We start from the raw sequence: 14,172 nt of genomic DNA, 5'->3' as shown, positions 1-14,172 counted from the left end.
CAGCAACAGCATGAAAGTGTTTCACAAAGATGATCTCTACAAAAAGATCAGAGGCTGAAGAGAATAAGGAACTCGTATGTCTCGTGAGAGACAACACTTTCCTACTGTTTGTCTGTAGCCTGACATGAACAGGAGCAAATCATGGATCTGAGGGTGTTCTGAGGAGCAGATGAGTGCTCCTTGCGTGAACGGCTGGTGTGTTACGTTTGCGTCTGAGCAGTCCCTGAAGTCAGGAGAATATTGTCTACAAGGGTGGCACATGTCTGGATTTCCCTAGCCCAGAACAATTTACTTTCTTTCAGAGCAGAGCTACATTTCTGTAGCATGGTTGATCAGGAGACTTGGATCCTGGCCTGAAACTGAGTGATCCATCCTGGCAGTGCAGAAGTCTCCCAGCAATGTCGGTGACATGGATCTTTTACAGGGCATGCTCCCAGCTGATTCCTACTCCTTGCTCTCATCAGCTATTCTTATCACCTCCCACTCCTTTTCTTGCTGTAATCACACAGTGTGTGTCACTTCAGCATATCCAGCTTTGCCATATCATGGAGCAGCACAATGCATTTGCTACCTGTGGTAGCCAAGTGCTTTGTATGCCATGTCCTCCACGTGAGCATATGAGATGATCAGTTCCTGCTCAGTGGTCGGTATGGAGACTGTCAGGGCCACAGCCTAAAAACAGAAGCCCAAAATACACAGATGTTTGCCATACTTTCTTAAAAACACCTTTTGCTCTTTTATGTGCTATTTGCCTTCCTCTAGAGAAAAGGTAATTCCTAGGTTATGCAACCAAACCAGGAGCATGAGCAGGCAATGGCAGGTGAGGGAACCCTAATAATACCCTGCCCTCAGCTTTCCCAGGTCCATCACACAAGAGCAGTTAGTTCATCAAAAGTTCACCTCTGCAAGCAATGGAGACAAAGGCATAATGGGAGGAAATTTCTGCCTTCAGTTGTTCCTCACAAGTAACAGCAGCTCTTTGTGGTTTCTTTGCTCTGCCTATGAGGTTTTGCCATGAAGGGATGCCTGGGTCCAGCTCAGAGCTGTATGGATTTCTGTGGCAGGGAAGAAAGGGATGCTGCAATTAAGCAGTGTGTGAAGCAGGTGAATAAATTGCTGCAGTGCACACTGTTGCTGGTAAAGACACCAAAGGACTGTCCCTTCCACAGGGGGAGGTATGCCAGGTCCCTGGTCTATGTTTTCCCCCACTGGTACTGGTGCCATCCTTCTATGTCCATAATAAGGGTCTGAGCTCTTCCACCACACCAATCAATCTCTCATTGGGCACCCCAGTTCTGTGTGGATCATGACTATGTGGAAGAACTTTGAATTCTCCAGCTGCTTTGTACTCCTTTCCTGGTGCTATGGAGGTATCTGTGGGGAACTAGTGGCCCAGAACATGATTGTGCTGCTGTAGCATGAATCTTCAGAATTATCTGCTGCCTTTAACTAACCACATCAACAGTGCCTCAATTCTTAATGTTGATCTATGGGTTTGTATTTCTGAAGGCTCTTTGTTTTCAAAGACAGAGGCTGCTTCACTGCTGTCTCCCTCCCTTTTCACAATATCCGGGGTCTATTCCCACGACTTCTTCCTCCTCTTTTTCTGCTCTTCCTCTGCCTCTCTCCTGACTGTCTCACATTTTTCAAAGACTCCATCTCTCACTCAGGCAAGGTGGGGATTTTATCTCAGTGCTCAACCCCCTCGCTCTACCGTGTGATCACTCGTAGCACAGAAATACGTGGCTTCATCCTTGGGTGTCACATTCTTGATTATCATCAGAGCGTCATAATTACTCTCTCTGTTTACTTTAAACTTAGCCTCACTGTAACCATCCTCATACGAGTTATGGCTCCATGAAGTACTACTGACGATTAGCTTCAAACCATTAACTGGAGTCTGCTGGTACAAGAATATATAGCCAAGACCACTATAATTCTGGTAGCAGGAGATGTTCACAGAGCCTCCAGCTCTCTGAAGGATTTCGTCTGGTGACTGTGAAATGACGAATTCGACCCCAACACCTGCATCAGTAAAAGATAACCAGAGAGTGAGGAGTAGGAGTACAGATAATGGCCAAAGGGATCCTCTACCTAACATTAGCCCTGCATAGCCTGGATGGGAGCCATGCTGCAGACACATCTGTTGTCTCTCACCAGGTAAAAGAGCAAGCAAAACAGCCAGCATGGCCCTTCAGCTGCCCCAGGACACTCACTGGGAGGTAAGAGCTAGGAGACAATGATGCCCCTCCCCTACCTCTGATTTGTATGTCAAACTCTGGCAGAGAAGAGAGAAGAGACTGTCCAGCTTTGATACTTTCTTTGGTGAGCCATTAAAAGCAAAGCTAAGTATCCCTGTGGCTCCAAATTCTGCTTTAGCTTTCCTCAAGGCAGGCAGTGTTCTGAGCTCCTGACACAAATGTGGAATGTCTTGCAGACCAGTATGTTGCTGGCTGAATGTTGTGCTGTCTGTCATTCCATCATTAAGAAGGTCTGGATTTTGGAAGCCAGAAAAGGAACCTGGGAACTGTGGCTTCATAAATCATTTTTTTTGACTCATTTACATCAATGGATATAACTTGGGCCATCTTTGCAGAAGGATTTCCACTAAATGTACACATGTATTGTCTCATTCTGAAGAGTTGTTCTTAAGATCTGCATCATGGTATCTCACAACTCGGAACTTGTTAGTCAGAAGTGAAGATGACTGATCAAGATAGGGAAGACACAAAAATCATGTTTAATCATATGTTAATTTCTTTGGTTTTCCATGCAGGGGTGCATATTCCCTAGTGTTTAATCTTCCTGGGAGCTCTAATTCACTTTTACAAAAAACAAGACATCTCTGCCAGCCATTTTTTTCTGAAAGCAGAAACTGTAGTTAAACATAAACCTCATGAACTCTGTTTTTTCCTAGTCTGCCAGATACCTCCTAGTTAGCCTAATCTATATATAGAATGTATTCTGTTCTATTCTGTACAGTTCTATATAAAGAACCTATGCCACTCTCCATTCTTTTCTGAACAAGGAAGATTCAAAAAGCTTATATAATTGCAGCTGCTTCTTTTCTCCCTAATACTTTTAATGAAACACACACATATAATTCCAGTGACCTGATATAATCCTGATATTGCATCTTCCAAAAACTGAGGCATACTTCTGAAGTTTTCGCTTTTTCTTCACATTTTTTTGTTATCCCCTCTCCCATATTTGTGTGACGCTCTAGAAAGATTTATCTTCCCTTGGCCTCTATACATTTATATAAAAGGTACATTCTGTCTGTGAGCCTGGCAATATTGTGCTTTTTTTGGGCCTAAGGCTGAGTTCCTGAATCCTCCAGGATTCAGAACAGTGGTTCTGTCTTGCTTTTTAAATCCTGCTTTTTTGAAGGAGTTAACTGAAATTACCTGAGAAGCTGCCTTGGTTTAAAAGACAGGTGTCTGACAAGGAAGGCGGGAACCTTCCTGGGATGCAAAATATGATCCCCTTGCCTCAAAATTATTATAACTTTGAAATCATGGGACTTTCAGGAATAACAGTTCTTTACTGATATATATATATATCAGTGTATATACATATATATATATAAATAGTGTATATATATATATATATATGTACTTTTACTATCTATATATGCTTTTACTTTATATATATATACATATATATATATAAAACAAGACAAACAAACAACAATGGCAGCAACAACAAACAAAACCAGAAGCCCAGTAACAGCCTTCTCAGGGCTGCCAGGCACTTTCCCCTTTGGTGCAGTTATGGTCTCTGCCAGCAGGGGCGCTGTTGGCTCCCAGTGGGCAGGGCCGTTGCTATGAGTCCCCCGCCGCTGCAGGGGGCGCTGTGGCATGAGCTCAGCCATCCCTCCACGTGGCAATGGCAGCTCGGGTGGCCAGAGAGACAAAAGGGCTTCCCAAAGACGCTGAATTTTTCTTTTTCTTCCTTTTTTCTTTTATATATGTTCTCTGTTCTCTGTTCTTTACACATATATTTGTAGCTCTGTAGCCTGTTATTGTGTTTATAGCTATCTCCAGTACTTTTCCTTACCCTACCTGATAGGCAGAAAGACAAAACACATTCCAAAGGTTCCAAGCTGGGGGTCTGAGGCTCCTATTCTATCTTGTTTCTTTCTGGGAGCCAAGGTTGAAGCCAGCTCTTTGAGACACATTTTCAAAAACAGAGTTTAGTCTCTATCTAGAGGAGGGGGAATTCAAAAAAGGGTTGAACTGGGGAGGGATTACCTCACCAATTATGCTTCTAATGAGGGATTCCCATCCTCGAGGGCAAGAGCAAGGGCTGAGTCCAGCCCTGGCCCCCAGCCAAGTCTCACAGTATCTTTCTGCACTTCCCCTGAGAAAGCCCCCCAGCTAAGAGATGTTAGCAAAATGCACCCCTTCCCAGCTTCTCCCCATCTTCTGTCTCTCTTAAGTACCCATCATTCTCATCTCTTAGGCGACAAATGGGAGAAAAAAATTCTCTGGGAGAAAGAGGAAAAGAAAAAAAAGGAAAAAATCCTAAAATCTAACAGAAGCTATAGCAGTCATGAAAGAAAATGCATTTTATATGATGTATAAAAGTTTGTATGATGTCCAGCATCAGGGGCACTTTGCATCTGAGAAGCAGAGGCTTTTACCATTTCAGTGACTTGTCAAGGAATTGCATGTGATACGTACCTTTTTGGTTTTTTAACTAACTTTCAAAACTTTTACATTTTTCTTTGAATTTTTATGCTGTTTTCAATGTCAATACATCAATTAGCAAATACATTTGAACACATTTAATATCCTTCCAGATTATTTTGTGTTTCAACACCGATTATCCTTTGATGCATAGTTTTAGCTTTCACTCCTCATAAACTTTTCTTCTTTTTATGGAAGGGTTGTTTTGATTTTACTTGTTCTTCATTTGATTTTATTGACATTTTGCCCTTTCACCTTACTGCTGGGATGGGACATCTTTAGACACATCCATGGACCCTGTTGAGACAGTTCCACAGGACACTGCTGCTTTGATGAATGTCCCAAAATGCATAGGTCTTGCATGGAAACAGTACAGGATTTTAAAGTTGATTATTGTCTGCCATGCCAAATCTGTCAAAAACCTTTTTTTCCAGTCAAACCTTAAGTCCTGGATGCAGAAACTGTTTCAGAAACACGATGGGAAATGACACAGGTTGTGGAGACTGTGAGAATTAATTCTAAGATTATGCTGCGTAAGGACTCTGAGACAAGGCAAAATCATTTCAGTGCAGTTGGGCTACACTTTCTTCTCTAATTACATATGTTAAAATTTATTACTCATTCGGATGAAGATTTTTATTGAGAATAACTTTTCTGTCTCAGGAAACAAAAGATGATTGCAGACTTTCCAAAAGAAGGAATATCTGGAAGATGTAACTCGGGACCTCTAGTGTGTCTCTTGGGAATTGCATGATACGTTACTGCCTTTTGAAAAGTAGCTAAATTGACAGCCCTTTCATTTTCCAGTTCAAAATGTCTAATTCTTTCAGTCTACTATCTTTGAAATTAAAGGTGAAACAAGGGAAAACAAAAAAGTACCAAGATAAAGGCAGATATAGTTAAGCTTCCCAAATAAGACCCTGAACTACTGTATTTGGGGAAGAATAGATGCAGAAAAGTGACGGAATACAGTTTTAAAAGGAGTCACCTCACAGGTAAACAGGATGCTGGTGAGTATGCTTGTCTGGCTGTGCTTTGTACTGACTTAGCTCAGTGTATCCATGTCTTACTACATTCCATTTCTAAGTATTTACCTGAGGGAGGAACTGTGTGCATGTGTTTTGTGTTTGGACATTGAAGTACCAGGAACTGGAGTCAAACTACAGGCAACAGCAGCTGGACAGAGCTGAGTGAGTGAACTTAAGCAGCAGACACTGGAGTAGGGCTACAGGAAAGAGGGGCCATGTGTTTGTTTGTCATGCTGCCAGCTGGGATGAGGGAGGGTGTGTGAGTGTATGATCAAAAGTGAACGTGAAGCCAGACTACTGCCAATTAAGTGAGGCAACCTGGGCTCCAGGTGTGGGTCTCTAATGGCGAGAACAGTGAGAGGTGGCAGCCAGAGGGAGCAGGGGAGTACCATGCATTTCTTGGAGAAGGAGCTGTGTGAGAGGGGTGTGTGTGTGGACATACTGACAATGGGAGTGGGGCTGCAGGACTTGGGGGCTCATGTGCTGATTGGGATCTTCTCACGGCCACTGGACTCAGTGTCTAAGTACAGAAACTTACAGAAAGGTTGCACACTGTACAAGTGTATACATATATTTCCCACTATTGAACCCTTATCTGGAACCCTTATTTCCCACTGTGAACCCCCAGCCAGAAAGGGACAAAAGATGAGGCCATTAGTGCTGTTTCTGTGGATGCACATATGTTCATTGGTGTGTCCAGCTGTGTATACATGTATGCATGCTTTGTATTTATCTGTATGTCAGCTGGGGAGACATTCTCATTCTTACTATCAGCTAGGCCATGGGGTCTGGAGCTATGGCAGCTTCCCCTCCATCAGCCCAGCCTAACAGTGAGCTTTGGGGAAAACAGTGAGATTTCCTCCCTAAGGGAAAAAGAGACCATATAAGAGTAATGACAGTAAGGAAAGGGCTGAGGTATGCTGCCCGCATGGAAGAGAACCAAAGGAATAAGGAAAAGATTCCTACTGAACAGTGTCTCACATAAAATGGGAACAGTAAGTGCTGGCTTAGCAGAGGTTTGTGCTGGATTTGGAAACTAATGTCATGAAACAGAGCATCAGGCAAAGGTTGGCTTCCCTGTCCCAAATGATTGAGAAAAATGCCTGTTGCAATGTGAAGAAGGCACTGACAACCCTTTTTCAGACCTACATGTAGGCTTAGTGCTTATGGTCTGGACTAAGACTGTATCCAAGTCAGTGGTGGCTGTAAGCATCAGATAGCTCTTTAGTCTTAATGGATTTAAGGCATCTCAGGCCAGTTCCTTTCAGTAGCCTACACCAGTACAGGAAGTTTCTCTGGGGCCAGCTCTTTGCAGACAATTCTTAGAGAAATCCTTCCTCCTCAGACTTGTCATCACAAAGCACAGATCCCTTGCCCAGCCAGACACATGCTGCTACTTTCACACCTCTCATCCCCAACCAGTCCAGTCTAATTCTGTATCTAATGGAAGCAGCTTGTCTGCTTGTTTGGTGAAAGTTCCTCTTACCATCCATTCTATTTCACTGTGCCAGCCTCACTGGCTGCCACCTCTAAACCTCTTCCCAAGTTTTTCAGACCATCTGACTTTCCACATCACCACCTTTACACTTTTCCTAGTCCTTCTTTGGATTCTGTTTTGTTTCCCCAGCTCTCCATCCCATATTCTTACAGCAAAGAGTCTGTTTCTAGGTTTAGAGATGTTCAAATTGCCCAGTAGTTGCCCAGTTCATACAGGCTTGGAGTACACAGACCCTCCAGGGAAGGTTCTTCAGGCTGTTCTTGTGCAGATCATGTGTTGGATGAGGGGGATTAAAGAAATACTTTCAAATCTGATGTCCCACATCTGTTATGTCTTTTCAAGGCACTTACTTTCTGGTCCAGCCATTTGCTGAAGATTACTGGGGCACAGTCGGTTTCCCACCTCAAAGGCTGAGCCTTTATATCCATATCTGTCTCCATGTGGGACCCCTCTTCTTAGGATTTCCCTAACCTTCTCCCTAGTACCATGCTCTTTTCTTATTTTTATACCCTCAGTGCCTCTGGCCAGAGTCATTCAGAATTCCTTCCCAGTTCCTCAGCTCAGGCACTCTGAAAGAAGTCATAATTTCCCTTCTTTTCACCTCCAAAAATTAACAAAAACCTGAACCACTGCAGGATAGTGAAGAAATCAGAGATGACACGAAGGCTCTGCAGAATTGGACACTGTTGGAACCTGGATGTTATAGCAAAATGTAAGAAAACCCATGTGAAGTATTTTTGACAGTAGCACAACAGTGATCTCCAAAAATTTTTCATTGTATACCCCTATCAGTAACGTATTTTTAAATACATACCCCCACTATATGGACATTTAGTAGCTGATAATTATATACATATAACACTAAAGTTTTAATGCTTCCTTCCCACACCTCAGTGCATTGTCTTGCACACCCCCAGGGTGCACTTTGAAGATTCCTGCACAGGAACATGGTAAGCCAGCAGCCGGTCTCTCAATATCAATTAAAGGTGCAGAGACTACAGGATGCACAGACTTTCAACAAACACTCTCCCCACCCTCAGTAACTGAGGAATTGATGTTCCCAATCCTAGGTGTGCCTGTCCAGAAACACCTCACAGGCAGGAGATGCTTTGGACGAGAGGAGCAATGGTGCCTCAACCACGAAGCTTTGTGAGATCACAGAATATTCTGAGTTGGAAGGGACCCACAAGGATCATCAAGTCCAACTCATAAGTTAATTTGCCCATACAGGGATCAGACCAAAGACTCAGATGTAAAAGGCCTAAGCTCAGAAACTTCATGTTTTATACTCCTGGGAAGCTTTATCTCTGTCAGCCCACGGTCTTACCAGCTTTCTCTTTCCCAGGCTCTTGTAGCAACTAGGACAAATATATTTCCTTTATCTGAGTCCTGTGATGATACATGTGGCAGGACAGCCCCACCTCCTCCTTCTCTCTCTCTCTCTCTGATCACTGGCTAGAGATGAATGGCTCAGATTAAGTTGATAACTTAATCCTAGCTATCTAGTCCTGGCATCTGAAAGTCAAGGTGAGACACTGAGAGAATGTGAAGAATTTTCAGTGACCGCGAATACACACACTCTTTTCCTATAAAAAACACCATGAAACCTTGGAAAGGTAGAAGCTTTCTACATGGACATTGGAGCATGAAGTAAAGTCTTCTCCCCAGGGTTTGGACGCAGCCCTGTGGTTACTTCCCTGGCATTGAGTGAGGAAAATTAATGTATTCCAGCTCCAAAATTGGATTTGGTAAGATCATTAGTTTCCTAGATTGTATTATTCCGGCTAACTTATAGGTACCTTTCTAACCTGCATTAAGCAAGCATTTCTTAACTTGCATTTCAGCTAGCTCAAGCAAGCATTTCTTGCATTTTTAACTATTTTTATAGTTCAAGCAAGCTTTTACCCCATAATTGCATTTTCAGCTATTATAGTGTTGCAATTATGCATTCATTGTGTGTTTATGTGTGTCAATCTGTTCTATGTATGTTTGTTATTTTCTGTGTCTAATAAACGGTATTTTTAGACAAATCAGCCAAATATCAAAGAATCTTGCGAACGGGACTAAGTCTTGGGGAACTAACTATCTTAAAGCCTGTCAAACTAAAAAATTACATAAAACTCCTGTCTCCCATGCAAGACAATACAGCTGACTGAAATATTTGAATTGGGAACATGGAGTTCTAGAAACACAAGCTGGCATTGCTTGTCCTTTGATAATACCTGACACAGCTGTCCTTCAGTCACCAGTCCTCCCCCTTCCTGTGCCCCTGGAAACACCAGCTTTCTACTGCAGCATCATTGCATGAAATGAGAAACTTTGAAGGATCCTGTAAAAAACCTTTCCATGGGTCTGTGGGATGTTCAGCAGCATTGAGCAGGAGGAGTTTACATTTCAGACAGGGATTTTGTCACCTAAAGAAAGAAAAGAAGGAGGGTCATCAGAAGATGTTCCAATTTCACCTGTTATTCAAAGGGGGTCTCTTCATCCTTCACAGTTCTCATGGAAAGGCCTGAAGGGCTGCTCAGAGACTGTCTGGTGGATGACCCCTGAATCAGAAACACCATTTTGCCTTCATTTGACATCAGTTTGCCACATGAACAGGACACACACCCTGGAGTTTGGGGCTTCGTGGGAGACTCTAGCAGGGGTGTCAGAGAGGCTGTTAGGAGAATGAGAGGGACTTGGGTGAGGTATCTTCACTAGATACCTGCCATCAAGGACTTAGGAACACAAGAGCCACAGGAACTATGATGCAGATCTTTGGCTGTGATCTTTGGCATTAGCCTGGGAAGAGGTCAGGAGTCCTGATTAAATCCTACTGATTTAAGCAAGTAACACACGGAACCTCAGAGATCATGTTCTTCTTGGGGATTATCAGACAGCCCTATATGGTGCAGTCAAGAATAATTTATAAGCTAAAGATCAGAGTAGATTAAACAAAGAAAAGCAATAAAAAGTACCAAGATAAAGGCAGGTATGGTCAAACTTCCTGATTCAAATGCTCAGTTTATAATTCACCTAAGATTTGTGTGGATATTAAAGCAAATGGGAAACCCCGTGAAAAGAAGGAAAGGGAAGGAGTCCTTCATAGCCTGAGGGTAACCTAATAGGATAAAACAGCTGCAGATCAGGAAAAATATTGTTCTAAAATATCACTCTTTTTCTATGCCAATGGCATGTTTTGGACAAAGAAATTAGAAATCCACAGAGAGATCAAATGAAACACTATTGTAAACTGGAAATTTTTCTTTCTCTGCTTAGTTGTGATGAAATCGGACAGCTTTGGTGATTTCTGACACCCTTAGCCATATTATAGACATTTTCCTTTTCCACAGGAAGCTTCTTTCTTTCACAGGATAAAACATGGTTGTAAGAAAGCTGTGCACTGGCACTGGTTTAAAGGCCAATTCATGCAGCCCCGTGGAGGAGTCCCCGGCATTGGAATTGTACTTTAACATGAAGGAAAATTTCCATCTGGACAGTCACACTGTATGTATCAGTCCTCCAGGGCCCACAAAAAGTTATTCAAGACATGGAGCAGGAAGAGTATTCCTATTTAGTCTCTCATGCTAATCCAGCATCTCCAAATATATGGCTTCTCTTTACCGTCCCTGGAGAGCATCCTGAGTCTTTCAGGAGCTAACATGATGAAGTTGGCAGCTGCTTGGAAAATGAAAATGATTATTCAGCAAAGCATTAAGCTTTAGTAAACTTTGCATCATGACAGAAATCCCCACTCTTGCAGAGAAGGATTTCAGAAGATCTCACTATTTGTGTTCACAGGATTATTGCTCATCTACATTACATTCATGAACATCAGCATTATACTGAAATTCTTGTGAGGCAAAAATGAGTCTTTGTAGAACATTCCAAAGAGGAATAAAAAACATGGTTTGGTACTTAGGCAGGTATTTTAATACAGGCTAGGAGAAGGAAATTAGAAAAGGAAGATGCTGAGCATTCCCACATTCAAACTAATTTGGAAATTTAATTTGGAATTTAATTTGGAAAGCAGTGGGGGGCACAGAATAGTTTTTCTATTGTCTCTCTTGAAATTACAATTGAGGCATTTTATTTAGGAAAATATTGTGTTGCATATAATAAAACATATACTAAAAACATTATTCAAGAAAAAGGAATTTGCTAAAATAAATTTAACAAAGTTAACCACTACATTTGCTGGCTTTTTTCCCCCCCAGATAAATGCATTGTATCTTTCTGTCCACTACCTTCAATACTCTACTTCTGGTACAAGTATACATTTTTAAGAAAGCACAGAGGAATCTGAAAGAGGTTTGAGAGTTGTTCTTAATAGGTGCTGTGTAAAAGAATGAGACAGACAAACAACTACACATCGTCCAAAGCCAAAATGTATTTTTAGATTGAAGGCTACCCTCCGGAATAATTTAAAATAGATATCTTAGCAGAGGTTTATGATTAACGGGCATGTTATTTGTACATTCTACCAATGCCTGTTAATGCCCACATTTGGATCTTCAAATTTTCCACTGTGTACTTTTTGGCTGGAGAAAACCTTGGACTAGAGATAAGATCATTACCAAAACCGTATTTCTAGCAGCTCCCACTACCATTCAACCAGTCTGGGCTTGAGGTTGAATCAAGACCATGAAGTGCCTGCTGCTTCTCGGCTTTATTGGGGTGGCTGGTGAGTATCTTTTTTATTTCTGTCTCTGTAATTTAATAGGAAGCTGATTTTCTGAGCAAAATTGCAAGGTAGCCTAATGTAGGAAAGCCAAGTCCAATTTTCACTTGCACACGTTTGAAGGCAGAGCCCTGTGATTTCCATCTTCTGTCTGTTCATAATTGCTTGTGCCACAGCTTGGGGAATGAATGCCTTCACAGGGGTTCCTGACCAGCTATAGAGATGTGGCCATAGCTTCAGAAAAAGGCTGCCTTCCCTTTCAGGACTGAGGAGTACACTGGGAATAGTTCTGGCCCAGGAAGGCCTAAATCAGCTGCAAAATTTTGGACCCTGGGTGGCTGCTCCAGGGAAATATCACTGCACACTTGCTTTGACTTCTTCCCTCAGTCCACTCTTGACTGTTTCAGTAGACAGGATCCTGGGAAAGACACACCTGTGATCCAATCCATCAAGAGCATTTTCATGTTAGTATGCTCCCTCAGGGAGCAGCCAGCAGCGCTTCAGCTGCAGATATGTGAGGCACCAGTGTAAGTCTGATCCCTTTCTCTGAGGGTAAAGCAAATGGATGTCCCTTAGACTTGCCCACCACTGCTGCCCTGAGTGTGCACAGAAGGGGAGCTGACAAGTGAGGGGCTTCAGACAGGCAGCCATGGGGCACCAGGTTACCTTCAGTCAGGTGCTGACATGTGGCACTTCTTATCTCCCAGTTGCCTTCCCCACCTTTGCCGATGATGACGACAAGATTGTGGGAGGCTACACCTGTGCAGAGCACTCTGTGCCCTACCAGGTGTCCCTGAATTCTGGATATCACTTCTGTGGAGGTTCCCTCATCAGCAGCCAGTGGGTCGTGTCTGCTGCTCACTGCTACAAATCGTGAGTGGAAAGAATTACATCCCTCTAAAGCCTACTTCTTTCTTCCAATTCAATTCCAGCAGGAATTCTGAGCTAGGAGATAGAAATACTGAAGTGCCTCTGTTCTGACCAGAGACAGCCAAGGGATGGATGGATCATTCAGGAAGCCATGCTGAGGCATCCTCAGGGGTTTAACACTTCTGCAGGTGATTCTGTGAATGCAGAGCACTTTCTAAAGCAACAATGGGATAATCAAGCAATGAGGTCTGGGCTGTGATTTCTTATCAATTGCATGAATCTTGCTAAAGCATTCTCCCTGGAGAATAGGAAGAGGAATGAGGTCAGGCTATGGCAGTTTGCCTTTTCCCAGAACATTTGTATAAAGCACTGCTGTGTATTCAACTGTCATGTATTTACAAACCTGCAGAAATTCACCACCTGTACAGGGAGTGGGTCAAGATCTCAGTGTGGATCCCCAGTGTGGATTCCTGCAGGACAGGAAAGATCACCTGCCCCAGAGGGCTTCTGCAGCAGTGATGTTGGAGCGAGTGCACACAGGGACAGGGAGGTTTCTCTCAACCTGCCAGTGGCAGTAAAGTCCAAGCTGTGCTTTCTCTTTTCCAGTCGCATCCAAGTGCAGCTCGGCAAACACAACCTGGAACTCTCCGAATCCACACAGCAGTTTATCAACTCTGCTAAAGTCATCCGCCACTCTGGCTACAGCGCCTACACCCTGGACAATGACATCATGCTCATCAAGCTGGCCACCGCAGCCCAGCTCAACAGGGCTGTCCAGACTATTCCTCTGCCTACCAGCTGCGTGGCCACCGGCACCACCTGCCTGATCTCCGGCTGGGGCAACACACTCAGCAGTGGCTGTGAGTACTCTGGGGGAATGTACAGCCCCTCACCTTTAACCCCCACCAGGACAGGCTAAAACTCAGAGAAGTGCTGTGGGACAGCTTTTTTGAGCAATGAGTTGGCGTAGGGGCTGTGTTGTGTATTCAACTCATGCCAGTAGAGTTGTCAGTTCTCTGAGAATAAGGGCAACATCTGGGACTGTGGATCTAGAATTCCTACTAGAGACATCCATTCTGTTACACCAGTGGTCAGAGATGTGCATGGCAAGTGGTGGTCTGTTCCACTGATGACATCTAAGACATCTAAGATGGTTTTGCTGAAGCTCAGGTTTATTCCAGCCTATGTGCCACAAGAGTGGTTCCACTCTTGCCAACTGGTGAATTTGCAGGTACCAGTAAAGTTAAGGTGGCTGCAGTGTAGAATGGTGGGCCCATGGGTAGAATCTGTTCCATCTCTACAGAAGGAATCCATGCTGTGCTTACTGTTGAGAGGAAGAAGGATGGCTGCTAGAACAGCATGTCCAGCACTGGCTTTTCTGCTAAGATCTTCTCTGAGCTCTGAAAGAGACTCAGCAAT

At 43.3% G+C, this 14,172-nt stretch overlaps 1 protein-coding gene and 1 gene segment (V, D, J or C); one reads left to right on the top strand and one right to left on the bottom strand.

Moving 5' to 3' along the window:
• LOC146445116 (T cell receptor beta constant 2-like) overlaps window positions 1-14,172 on the bottom strand; it is a 54,907-nt gene that overhangs the window by 25,072 nt on the left and 15,663 nt on the right.
• LOC146445118 (trypsin I-P38-like) lies at window positions 11,739-13,709 on the top strand. Its single transcript, XM_085067775.1, has 3 exons — window positions 11,739-11,886; window positions 12,591-12,756; window positions 13,360-13,709. The coding sequence occupies exons 1-3, from the start codon at window positions 11,847-11,849 to the stop codon at window positions 13,670-13,672; spliced, it is 519 nt and encodes a 172-aa protein (XP_084923901.1). The 5' UTR covers window positions 11,739-11,846; the 3' UTR covers window positions 13,673-13,709.

Source organism: Lichenostomus cassidix, chromosome 1 (genome assembly GCF_008360975.1).
Source record: "Lichenostomus cassidix isolate B80296 chromosome 1, HeHo_3.0, whole genome shotgun sequence".
Lineage (NCBI taxonomy): Eukaryota > Metazoa > Chordata > Aves > Passeriformes > Meliphagidae > Lichenostomus > Lichenostomus cassidix.
This window is presented reverse-complemented; position numbering and strand designations above follow the sequence as displayed.

Excerpts from the sequence above, each read along its gene's own strand:
- LOC146445118 (XM_085067775.1), top strand. The coding sequence starts at position 11,847 with ATGAAGTGCCTGCTGCTTCTCGGCTTTATTGGGGTGGCTG. Across the intron at positions 11,887-12,590 it reads CGGCTTTATTGGGGTGGCTG|TTGCCTTCCCCACCTTTGCC; the intron begins GTGAGTATCTTT and ends CTTATCTCCCAG. Across the intron at positions 12,757-13,359 it reads GCTGCTCACTGCTACAAATC|TCGCATCCAAGTGCAGCTCG; the intron begins GTGAGTGGAAAG and ends TCTCTTTTCCAG.